General features: G+C 34.0%; 1 protein-coding gene across 1 annotated transcript; it reads right to left on the reverse strand.

Annotated features, from left to right (window-relative positions):
• Positions 1-1,285: 1,285 nt before the first annotated feature.
• LOC111492144 (3'-5' exoribonuclease 1-like) lies at positions 1,286-11,428 on the reverse strand. Its single transcript, XM_023141394.1, has 5 exons — positions 11,320-11,428; positions 11,126-11,208; positions 3,990-4,585; positions 2,732-2,907; positions 1,286-2,237 (listed from the first exon to the last, which is right to left on the reverse strand). Exons 2-5 carry the CDS (start codon positions 11,145-11,147, stop codon positions 1,784-1,786), a joined length of 1,248 nt encoding a protein of 415 aa, XP_022997162.1. The 5' UTR covers positions 11,148-11,208; positions 11,320-11,428; the 3' UTR covers positions 1,286-1,783.
• Between the last annotated feature and the right edge of the window lie 1,375 nt (positions 11,429-12,803).

Here is a 12,803-nt window from a genome sequence, read left to right on the forward strand (position 1 = left end):
ACCATGGGTTGAGTGAGAACTACTAAATGAATTTTAATGTGGTGATAATCAACCTGAATAATCAACCATGAGTTGAGTGAGAACTACTAAATGAATTTTGATGTGGTGATAATCAACCTGAATAATCATCCATGAGTTAAGTGAGAACTACTAAATGAATTATCATGGATCGATAATCAACCACAACCATGAACTGAGTAGTGCAACCACATAAAAAGAAAATTTCAGTTGAATTTTAAGAGTTTTTTTAAATCTTTTTATAAGAAAAACTCCTCACTTTATTAATCTATTTTTAAAAAAATTATAATATAAAAACACGATAAAATTTGTATTTTTTTTTTTTTTCCTTATTCACCTACCTAATTAATCATTTATATCATATAATTATTCTATTTAAATATTTTTATAAATATTTTTAAGACACATTTCTATAAATATTTTTAAGACAAAGGCTACTTGAACTATACAAAGGCTACTTGAACTATACGTTATAAAAGTAAACAAATATGAACGATTTAAACTTTCCTATATATATATATAAATAATTTCCGACCTCATTTTAAGGTAATTTCAAATTTTTATCAAAATACACCCTGTGTAACAGCCTAGGACAAGCTTATACACCTATTGTAACGGCCCAAGCTAGCTCAAAAGCTTATACACCTATTGTAACAGTCCAAGCCAGCCTAGGCCAGCTCAAGCTTACTGCTAGCAGATATTTTCCTCTTTCAGCTTTTTCTTTTGGGCTTCTCCTCTCGGTTTTAAAATATATCTACTAGAAGAGGTTTCCACACCCTTATAAATAATGTTTCGTTCCCCTCTCCAACACCGATCACCCATCTTACATATAAAAATAACAAAACACGAGACATAATTATTCACAATATCAAGAGCTTAACCTGCGCAAATGCGAAAAGATCCACAACCACGATAAAATGAGTCTCTAAATCAAAGTCGATATTAAGTTAACACGAAAATAATTCAAAACTATTAACAAAAGTTCAAAGTTTACCAAACACTTAAACAAAAAGATAAAAACAATAAATCTTTTCCAGGATATTTCAATATCCTTCCCTTCTTTGAACCAAAAAACTTCGAGAGATTGAAAATCAAACCTGAAGCTATGGAAGAACAAGCAAATTCCACCGAAAATTAATGAAAAGAGGCAGTCCACAACACATGAAAAGCTAGCAGATCATATCTGTAATCAGTAACAAATAATGCAAGAAAAAGCTGTATAGATCTAAAAGGAAACTAAGATTAGAACCAATGAAGAATGGGGGAATGATATGAGCAATTCTACTGATTGCCATTAGAATAAGATTAAAAGATGAAAATAAGGAAAGCATACCTATCCAGAAGGTTATTCAGATAATTTAGCATATGCCTGAAAGATGATTATAAAAGCACCATCCTAACACTACCCATAATCTCTCACAGCTCACACCCCAATAGGTTCTCCAGTCAATAAGTCAGCTTTACAAGTTGGAAGCTCCCAAAAGCTTGAACTACTTTGTTTTTGTGTTTTTTTTTTTTTTTTTTTCATTTTGAGGAGCAGAATTTCACAATATTCAACCAGCAACTCATCTAATTCTGTATGACTCAGAAACTTCACCAAGCACCCAAGTTTACCTTCTACCAGGAGACAGAAATCAAACTTCATATCTTCCAATACATTTTTTCTTTTACTCTTTTGTTTATTTTTTGACTGTTTTTTTTCTTTTTACATAAATTCATTTAGTGAACGCTTCGAATAAGAAGGATTCATTAGTGTTTCGATGCATCAGGGCGAGGCCCATTCGAAGTAATGGCAACGTGCACCTTTGGTAGCAGTCCAGTTCCCACAGCCAAAGAAACAACTCCCTTGCTTTGGTCCTGGCTTGCGAACCATACCTCTGCTGCTTCTAACCCCGCAGAAACAGTACGGGTAGTATTGGATGATGGGAACGTGCACAGGCTTTGGTTTCATTGGGGGTTGCGGAGGGAGTGTCATGGCTTCTGGGGATTGTTTCCATTGGAATGGGCAGTCAGAAGTCTGCCACATCAATGAATTGGTGATGGAAAATCTGAAGCCTCTATGCATAAGAAGGGCGAGTAAACGAGCAGTGTTCTTGGCATCATCAAGACCACAATGAGCACGACCTTGCCAAGCTAAGCCTGCCATCTCAACCGCTTCCTTTAAATTGCATTGTGCTCCCCCAAAAACCTCACGAAATGGAAGTTTTAAGTTGATCCATCTATCAATAAAATCAGAGAAGAAAAGTAAGAATTACATCCAAGTACTAAATAAAAATATAGTTCTTTTCGTAAATATGCCTGTGTAGGCGCCAACATACGGTGGTAGCTATATATTCTTCATTCAGAGTATATTAGAATACCGACAACATCGTTTCTTATTGTGATGGTCTTTTACACAAAAAAACAATGGAACAGCCAGTCAACCAACAAATGCAAATGGAATACTGTTCTACAGGAAGATGAGCTATGCCAGTATGTTAAAAGTGCTAAAAGCCAAAAAAATAGTGCTTTCCCTCTAGATGTAGGAGCATTTTCCGGCTAATGTTATACATGAAAACAACGAACACTTGATGAAATTTGCATTTTCCGAGTCATTTTGTTCCCTGGATTTTGTGTTTCTGGTGCACTTCCCAATTCGTGGTAGTATAGGAGAAATAACTTAAATTATTATTTGTACCATAAGTAGAAATAAATTCTATAGGGGATCATTTACCGGTTGAAATATGGAGGCTTCCGAATCTTCTTGAAACGGCATTCCGACTCTAACATGACTCGGCAATCCCAGTTAGACCAAGTTACCACCGCGAAATTTGTATTCTTAATCCCCTTCTTTTCAAGCCATTTATCATGCCTGAGGAGAGCTTCATTGAGAGTAACACCTCTGTCCACCTACAGACAGCAATGAGGTAAGATAAAAATCAGGTCCTAAACCAGATAAACAACAACCAAGTGTAGTTATAAAGGAAACAAAATGAGACGCCAACACTCCAAAGGTATAGTTTTCATGGAACCAGTTACTTCCCTTAAATGTTCCATCCAAGAAAATATTTATGAGAAAACATGGCAATCAATATGAAAGAAAGGGAAATAGAAAACTCCTAAAAATCAATATGAAGGGAAAACATGGCAATCAATATGAAAGAAAGGGAAATAGAAAACTCCTAAAAATCAATATGAAGGGAAAACATGGCAATTAATATGAATGGAAAACTCTGAAAAATCGGGTCAATGCCCTCAAAACCTAATTTCAAAGCACACGCCAATGCAGGCCAAGCTCAAAGGAGGAATATCTCTAGATGAAATTGAAACGTTATTCCTCCCCAAGGAAACAACCTAGATGAAAAACCTAACATTCTTCAGAAGACGGATGACTGAACTTCCAAAGCTGGGATCCAATGATCCTCCCAAAAGTCACACACCATTACAATAAATCAAACATTATTAAGGAATCAATGAAAGCCCCTAGAAATAACTTTCCATTCATATTTCTCTTTTATGATTTTTAGTAAATTTGAACCAAGCGACCTCTTGAAACATCAAAATGTTGTTCCTGTTTTTTTTTTTTTTTTTTTTTTTTTCCTGGTTCCAAAAACAATGTCTAACAATCATCTTTCATCTCAAAGAACCATTTCTTATTTTTGGATTTTTTTTTTAAATATTACCTTCAAACAACCCATTGTCAAACATTTAGGAAGATCGGGACATGTCAACAATATAAGAAAATATACTATAGGGAGCCGTTTGGTTTGAAGTCTTGTTTATGATGTCAGGGAAGAAGATGTTTGAGAATCAAATGTGTGTGTTTGGTGTTGTATGGGAATACTTTTAGAATTTCATAAAAATAGATAATATTTTTATCGATTCCCCAAGTTTGTTCTACGCTAACAAAATGCAACCTCCAAGTGTAATCATTTTCTTTGAAGAGAAGGAAAAAAAAAAAAAAGAAAAAAAAAATGAAGCTTTGAACAAACCTGAATTTGCTGAATTCCTGTTAGATCCCTGCAGAAATCGCTCAAGAGCTGATTGCACGTTGGACGCACGTAAGTTTGAAAGCAAGCTTCTAGTTGGCCAGTCACACTACTTACAATTACAGATGGGAACTCAATTATTTCCTGCGGATGGGGATTTCTATCCTTATCACACGTTGCTTCAAAGTCTATAACCACAAAATATTGGAACTCTTGCAACCGACGATCGCAATGATAATTCTGTTCAAACATTTTGAAAGGAAAATATTGGAAGCGATTCTCCACTGGCAAAGAGTAGAACTGACATTCGGAAGCACTCATCTGGCACTGCTGCACCTTTTGAGAGTCAAAATGGAAGGCTTGCCACGATCCAGAATTATGCTGATAAGCAGGTTTATTGTGAAATTCATTTGGACGTTCAATGAAATTGTTAGCCAATAGGTGGTTTGTTTCAGGAATATCATTGCTGCCATGACAACTGATTTCATCTGTAAGTTCTTGGAACCCATCAGCAGAATTTCCACTATGTTGCAGACTGAATGGGATTCCATTATTCTGGAGGCATTTTATAGAGGCCTCACAGTTCCTCTGCATACTTTCTGCAGTCAAAGAAGGCAAAGAAATCACGGTGAGATTGAATTTTATATTGTATTGAGAACATAAAAAGTTTCACCAGTCAATACACTCCATTTTGAGGCTACAAACTTTATGAGATCAAAAAAGTTAATCCAAAAAAAGAATGGCATAGGTCCAAGAACAGATAAAAACGATTAAATTGACCATAACTCATCACTTAAGCTTCTAGGTCTATTAATGATTTAATATGGTATAAAAGTAGAAAATCGTAATATCATTTCCTCCCCAATTTATATTGTTTTTCATTTGTTGGGCCTTCCAAAAGTTTCATAGCTCATAAGTGAAGGGGGAATGTCAAAAGTATTAATGAAAAGATTAAATTTTCTATAACTCATCAACTTATGTTTTTTTGGTCCAATGATGATTTACCAGCTTAATGTCACAAAGTACAGACTTCCAAAATTATCAATTGGAAGAAAACTCATCAGACGGAAACTACCGAAGAACTATTGAAAAGGTAAAAACAATTAGCATCTTTTGCAACTGGGAACATAAAATTGAAATTCAAATGGTGTCGATTCAGCAACATAAAGACTAGGGAGGCTTAGCTTAGGGGATAGGGAGCTCTAGAAATTGTTTTTCTCCTCTGCTATTCTTTCAAATGAAAGTTCTGTCATTCATCTAAAAATATCTATATGGGACAGAAAAGAATGGTTCTCGTTAGAAGCTTCACTTATTGTTGCTCATCCACAGCACAATAAGTTTTTTTTTAAAAAAAAAATTGTATCCACTACAGACAGTAGCATCAAAATTATAAACTTTAAGATGCATCTTTAAATGCAAAGGAGGAATTTCAATAAAAAGAAACGCTTTTAGTAAATTTCCACTCATATAAGTGTAAGAAAAAAAAAAATTTGAAAACAGTGGCTGACAAGAAAACGAGGAGAGTAAATCAGGAGGGCAGGGAAGAAAATGCAGGAATAGAAAAAAGGTGACAGAAACGGAACATGGGGAGAATAATGGAAAGGGAGGAACAAGAAACGTGGAAATTGCCAGGAAAGAGAGGGCATATGAGGACAAACTGAAACCCAAAGCTATTTTTCTAAGAGGATACTCAATATTTTCTTAAAATAATAAAATATTCAAAACGGAAAACCTCAAACCAAGGGTGTTGCAAAAATGCCCTCAAAATTGCAAAACGACAGGGAGGGAGTTTTTTTTCTGAAGATGGGAACTAAATGTTTATTTATATATGAAAAGCACAAAAAAAGCAGTCAGAAACCCAACCATCTTTGGAAGTTATATAAGCAACTTGAATTGGCATAAATCGGAGTCGATTATACATATAGGAGTTTCGAAGTGTACCAATTAGAAAAACTCAAACCTTGTGCAACTCTAAAGTTCAAAAACACCAAAAGTCATCCACCTTCTTTCCAATCAAAACTTCCAAAGGAACTTCAATGACCGTGTTAACCAAAGAACGCTAGCTTTCTTTTATGAGTTGAATATCACAAAGGCGTTGATGTAATTTATTTTCAGTGTTTATAGGAAAATAGGCACTAAATCCAGTAGTCATTCAACAAGCAAAAGCCAACCTTGCTAATGCAAAGAGTAAAAATATTACCAGACTTCACCAATCGATGGTCATTACTCTTCTTGCAAAGATATACCAACGTGGAGAGAGGTTTTTATAGGGCACCAATTTTTCTATGTTCCTGATGTCTAAAGAAAAATGGTTTCCTTCTTAGTAAGGTAGTTAGACAGAGTAACAAACACTCTTATTACCTTGTAGACGGCTGACCAAGATTTTATAGTAAGATCACCCAAGGATTCTGAGGTAACATCACCGTTAGCTAACTATGGAGATTGGTCATAAGAGAAATCCATCCAATGGTCTCTCATTTGTTAAAAAGTACCATTTGAGACCCAATCCCTAGTTATGATTGGTTTTTTCTTTTCAATAAGAAATTGTGCTTTTGTTGACAGAAATGAACGAATATGCACGTGCATATAAAAAACAAGCCCCAATAGAAAGGGGTCCCAAACTCTAACTAAAGGAAATGACTATGATCTAAAAGAAAAAGGCTAAGCTCATAACTACAAAAAGGTCCTGACCAAGTAGTTGACAGAAAAATAACCAGTTACTTCTAAATAGCAATTCGGGCCATTAGAGGCCTCTAACCAGCACAGCCAAACTTTAAGCCCCTTTAAATTAGCTACATTGCACAGTTTAGAAGAATTAACTTTATTCACCAATCCATCGATCCTCCCCATAGAGGAACTTAAAATCAGTAAGGTTCCTTCTAAATAGCAATTCCGGCCATTTGAAGCCTCTTAACCAGCACAGCTCAACTTTAAGCCCCTTTGATTAGCTACAATGTAAAGTTTAGAATAATTTTTTAGGCTTGACTCACCAATCCATCGATCCTCCCAAAAGAGGATCTTGTCTCCTTCCCAAGCTTCATGTTGTACCAATTATCCACTGAATCACAGCACTTTGAAATTTGATTCCAAGGCCATTTTTATCTCCTCACCTCTTTCAGATTAGGAAGTCAATTGCCAAATGAGAAGCTATATTTGCTAGCTATGACTTTTCTCCAAATGGAATTTTCCTCATTCATGAATCTCCAACCCCCACTTTGCAAGGAGACTAATATTCTTATCCTTCAAATTTCCCAAGCTAAGACCTCATTTGCTCAGGGGGAACGAGGTAATCTACCAATTGACCATATTTTTTCCACACTCATCAGCACCATCTTTCCACAAGAAGTCTCTAATAATTTTCTCCAACTTCTTGATAAATTTAATAGGACAATCAAATAAGGAATAGTAGTACGAAAGAGTTATCTACTTACCACAATAATTAAATCCCAATAATTTCCCCCGGTTAAAGTATCAATCAAATATTACATTTATTGTAATCCACAAACTTAAATTTTTGAATTGATTGGTGATTTAACACCCTCAACCCGGAGATATTAATGGTGAGGTTACCTTTTTTTAATATGAAACGGAAATTTGCATTGGAACAATGAAAATAGACTAAAGTTGAAGATAAAACTCTGAAGGGACTGGAACAGAACAAAACCAATATCAAAATCAAGAGGGAGCTATAAAAGCCTCCAAAATCATACAATGTCTTGCAAAGAAAAGTCCAAAAAAAGTTTAAAGAGAAAACACCACTGTGACACTTTTAGTCTAGCCAACTCGGATCCTAAATTAGCTAGTTCTCAAAAACTCTTTGGTTGCGTTCTAACCAACTATATGAAATTATTGATATGGCTTTGACTGCATTTACCCATAGTAAGTTTGATCTAGGAGGCAAGGCCCAATAATGATATGAAGAACGTTACGCTTAGAGTTGTTTGAAAATACCCATTGCAAATAGAAAATCATAGAGAAAGGGCACCCAAAAACTGGTTCCTACCAATCCACGTGACATAATAAACAATTGATAGCATGGGGAAGGATATGAGATCTCCTTCTGTAACACATATGTTATACTTAAACTACTAGTGGATGATGAGAATATTGATTCTTTTTGGACTTTTTGAACGCCAAAAACAGATAATAGATCTTTCTGCATAGTAAGAAATCTAAAAGAAAAACCTAAGGTTTCAATGTTTCATTTTCTCAAATCACCATGGCCTTCTAGTTTCACAAGAATAGAACTCAGTCCAGTGTATTTTCTCATCCTTCAATACTTGTCTAGAAGTAATAGTCCAAGCTCCAATAGAAAATTTCCTTTTCCTTTTCCTTTATTTTTTATTTTATTATTATTTTGATAAGAGACAATTTCATTGATGTTTGAAATTTACAAAACGGATTTGCTGTCCAAGATGTTTACAAAAGAAAAAAAAAACTTTCCAATTTACGATGAGAGAGGTATGACTATAGGATGGTAAACAACATTGTCGAAGAGCTTAGTACAAGTCTATAGCTTATTCGTGAATACTCTTTGATTTCTTTCTTTCTACAAATTCCAAAAGAAAGCCATAATGAGATGTTTCCATACCAGGGCTTTTGTATTCTTGAAGGGGTTAAGACCCTGTCCAATAAATCCTTTACTTCCTAGGGAAAATAAGATGTCATTTGAAAATGTCAAAAAATTCTAAGCGTATGTGCATTACATAAATAAGTGGTTTTGTGATTTGTTGTCGTTCTTGCATAATGAGCACCAACTTGGAAATAGAGTCATAAATGACATTCTTTTTGTAGATTTTCACTTGTGCTAATGGTTGTATGCACTATTTTCCAAAGTAAGAACTTCATCTATGTAGGGTGATTTCATTTCCATAGTGTCTTTTTAGGGCATGAAGTCTTCTAAAAATCCAAAACCATTTTGGGAGAAGGGATACTTAAAAAGGCATGAGTAACAAGAACCATAATGTTGTACCTTTGCTTCCACCATTATCTACTTTCATTACCTCCAGCAAGCAATTCAATATTTTTTTCAACCATAAGATACGATGTATCAATGTCTTAAACTGAAAATTTGTCCTAAATTTTAAAAACACTGATAATTTATTTCTCCTGTGTGGAGAGGATGGTGAAAAGACTTTTGGGTAGTCTGTGTAAATGCTTGGCTTCAAGTAGTTCTAAATGGGTGGTGCCTCAGAGGAAAAGCAAAGGTTTTGTGGAGAACTACAGTTTGGGCCTTGTTTTTTGAACTATGAGAGGAAAGAAACTAGAGGGTTTTCAAAGATAACTCGTACCCTTTAGAATTCTTTTCCATTATTGTACAATCTAACTCTTTTTATGATATCTAAGGCATAAGAAATTGTTTATTAATTATAGCCTAACTAGAATCCTCCAAGATTGGGAGGCAGTGCTCTTCCCTTTTTGACTACTCAGTACACCATCTTTGTTTCTTATTAAAAAAAAATAATGATAAAACATTTTTGAACATTGATAAATCCAACTAGTAGCCACACACCACACTTAAATATATGGAAAATTATGAAAGAAATTACTTTTTATGTTTTTAAACTCCCCACTGGATCAAAATTATCATAAAAAGGCTTGCTTTAGATTGCACATGAGGACAATTGCTAGCCCCCATGAAAAGTTACTAGACAACTTATGAGTAGAAAGTACGTGACAGAGAAATGGAATAAGAAAAAAAATGCTTTTGTTCTTAAAAATCTTTGTACGTCAAAATTGAAGTCGAAATTGGAACTCAGGAGCTGTTACAAAGTATAATGCACCTTTTGAAGTATGATAAAAAAAAAATTGGGGTAAAAAGTCTACATAACCAATCAAGAATGAGAATGGCAGAAGACTCCTAGATCCACCCAAAAGTGAACAATTAACACAATCCTAGAAAAAGAGCAAGGTAAAAGAAGTAAAGCTCAGTGAATTTCCAAGGACAATGGAGAATGTCTCTAGTGACAAGTTTAGGCCCCTGGCTTCACTATGACTGACCCCTGTTCCCCAAACAAAATAAAGAAATAACTCTGAAACATTCAAGTCCCAAAGAATTCTAAAACAAGATCACTGAAGTTACTTATCCAAAGAGATATGAGCATGTTACATAGTCAACTTTAAGTGATCCAAAGACTACAGCACCTGAAATGGAGACAACCAACCCAATACACTTATCAACCCTTTTACAACCAGAAAGATCTAACAGTCTCAAAAAAACAAATTAAAAGACATGGTGACAAATGGTACTTCATACATGTATAATCTATCTTAAACTAGAGTTCTAGGACCCCATTCCCAGTTGCTATAAAAATTCAAGAATCTGCAGGAGGTAAGAAGAATGGATGGATAGGCAGATTAGAGAGAGGGAGAGATCATGTTTCTTGAGGTAGCTAACTTTAAACCAAAGATCCTTAGCATTTAACTCAAAAATTATTAATTGTTTCATATCGATCCTCTTGATAATAGTACAGTAGCGAGAATTAGCTAAGTACGAAGAGTCTGTTTCAACACCGGTGATTCAATTCCAAGCTAACCAACAGAACCTCAACTCAAATTTTTCGCCTGAGATTCAAAAGACCCAAAAACAACGGAAGAAAAATCCAAATGATATTCTCTGTTAACAAAATCTTCACCCTTCTAAAGTTCCTGCTTTAGACCTTAAAGAAGCATTGAAGTGACAGAGTTCTGACTGATGAGTCTAGGCATCCAAACTCCTCGCTACTAAGTAGTGTGATGCTCACAAACTCAATCTGGAAATCTTTGAGTTATTGTCTCAAATCCTTCCTCTGATCTCGAAATTCCATGACAGAAATACGCCAAGAACTAACGTTAACTCAAAAAAAGCCAATGTCCATATCAATTCTTCACCTAACTCCTCGATTTCCAATTAGAAACTACCCTCAGCTCAAAAACTGAAATTATAACATATAACACTATACAGAATTAGAAATAACTAGTTCTCGGTGTCGCTTAGAAGGTACACAAGACAAAGTCGCAGAATCCCCCTCGAGCTGGAGGAGGAGGAGAAGAAAGGGAATGCGACTAAATCAGCACAAAATTAAACTGCTTGGATCATAAAACGAAACTAAAACCAGTTGAAACAAAACTTAAAACACTTCAAATAACCGAAAACACACCTTTGCGTTCAAGGGCCATCATGATCTTCAGAGTAATTGAGATCAACCACCAAGTACATCAGATCTACCACTGAAAATCCCTCCTGAAGAACCCCAAGAATAAGAACAAACATACCGAAGAGTTGCCATATATATTCACGTAATTAATGAAAATATATTGGAAAAATGAAATCAGAGAAGAGAGAGAGGGAGACCTGGTGTGATCTGGAAGGTGAGCCGGGAGAGAGGAGGGAAGCAGTCGGGAAGGAAGAAATAAAAATAAAATAAAATAAGTGTATATATGTCCGTGTATTCACCATAAAATATCGTATATAAAAATCAAACTATGGTTTAAAATGTTTTTCGGAATCAAAATATCATATCTTTTTTCCACTGTTTGGATAATTACTGTTTTTTATTTTTTATTTTTTTTTAATTCAAACCCTAATCTTCTTAATATAATTAAATGAGATTAATGATAATATAATGTTTTAATCATGTAATTTTGTGTTTAGTTTCATATTTTTTTTTTTAATTTAGGTCTGCTTTCTTCCAAATTTTGTACTACAATTTTTAATACATGAATTTGAAAAACAAAATTAATTTTTTTAAATTACTTTTTTTATTAAAAAAATTAAGGATTTTGAAAATATGGAAGAATTTTCTTTTTTCTCATAAATGGAAATATATTCATTCTCTCCCCTCGCCGTTAGATTATCATGATCTTCACGTTCATAGTTTTAACTTATTTTTAACGGTAAAGTTATGGATGCATGTGAAACAAGCAACTAGAGATATTTAAGAATTTTTTTTTGGTATGTCATATGAATTATGCTTTTCTTGTTTTGCACGTATATTTTCTTTTATATAAATTTCATCCTACTTTTCGAAAAAATAATTTTTTTTTTGTATTTAATAAATTTAAATTTAAAATTTTCTAAGAACATTGTTGTTATAAAGATAGAAAAAAAAATTATTATGAATATATAATTTTATGTTGTTTTTTTTTTCTTTTGTTAAACATTATAGATCTGATCGGGCTTCGTAAAATCAATATTAATTTAATTGATCTCAAGCCTAAGACGATGCTTATAAAATCAAGTGGATGATATATTTAACCTAGCACTATTAGCTAAAGACTCTCAAGTCTATTTAGTTTCAAGAAATCGACCTTAAGAATACTTCATATATTACTGATTGGTAACGTATGCACTTCGATAACATCTCAATCACAAAATACACAACACATTACATTAATTCATGTTCTCCATCTTTATGTATGAAGTTAGATATCAGGACGATAAAACTCATTTCGGTGAATCTCTCCTCATTTGTTGTACAAACACTCATACAAGCCAAAGTTAGTTGAGGTAATGATCATCGATAGGGATTGCAAATTGAAACCCCTAACCTCCCGATGTGGAAGTCGATAATAATAATAATAATAATAACAATAACAAAAGATAAAATGAGAACCCATGAATAAACAACTTATTACATAAGAATATTATGAAGCCCTAAATTAAACGCAACATACTTGATGCTACCCATCTACGTACGTTTCTAACAACTTTGTCTGTTAAAAAGAAGTAAAATATGCATAATTCTTGAAACAGTTCCTTTCAAACAACATTAGCGAACCATTTATCTTTTCAAAGCTATATTGAATAGCAATTTATATTGCCAAGGCCTTATAAAT

The sequence above is a fragment of the Cucurbita maxima genome, unplaced genomic scaffold, assembly GCF_002738345.1.
Source record: "Cucurbita maxima cultivar Rimu unplaced genomic scaffold, Cmax_1.0 Cma_Scf00017, whole genome shotgun sequence".
NCBI lineage: Eukaryota > Viridiplantae > Streptophyta > Magnoliopsida > Cucurbitales > Cucurbitaceae > Cucurbita > Cucurbita maxima.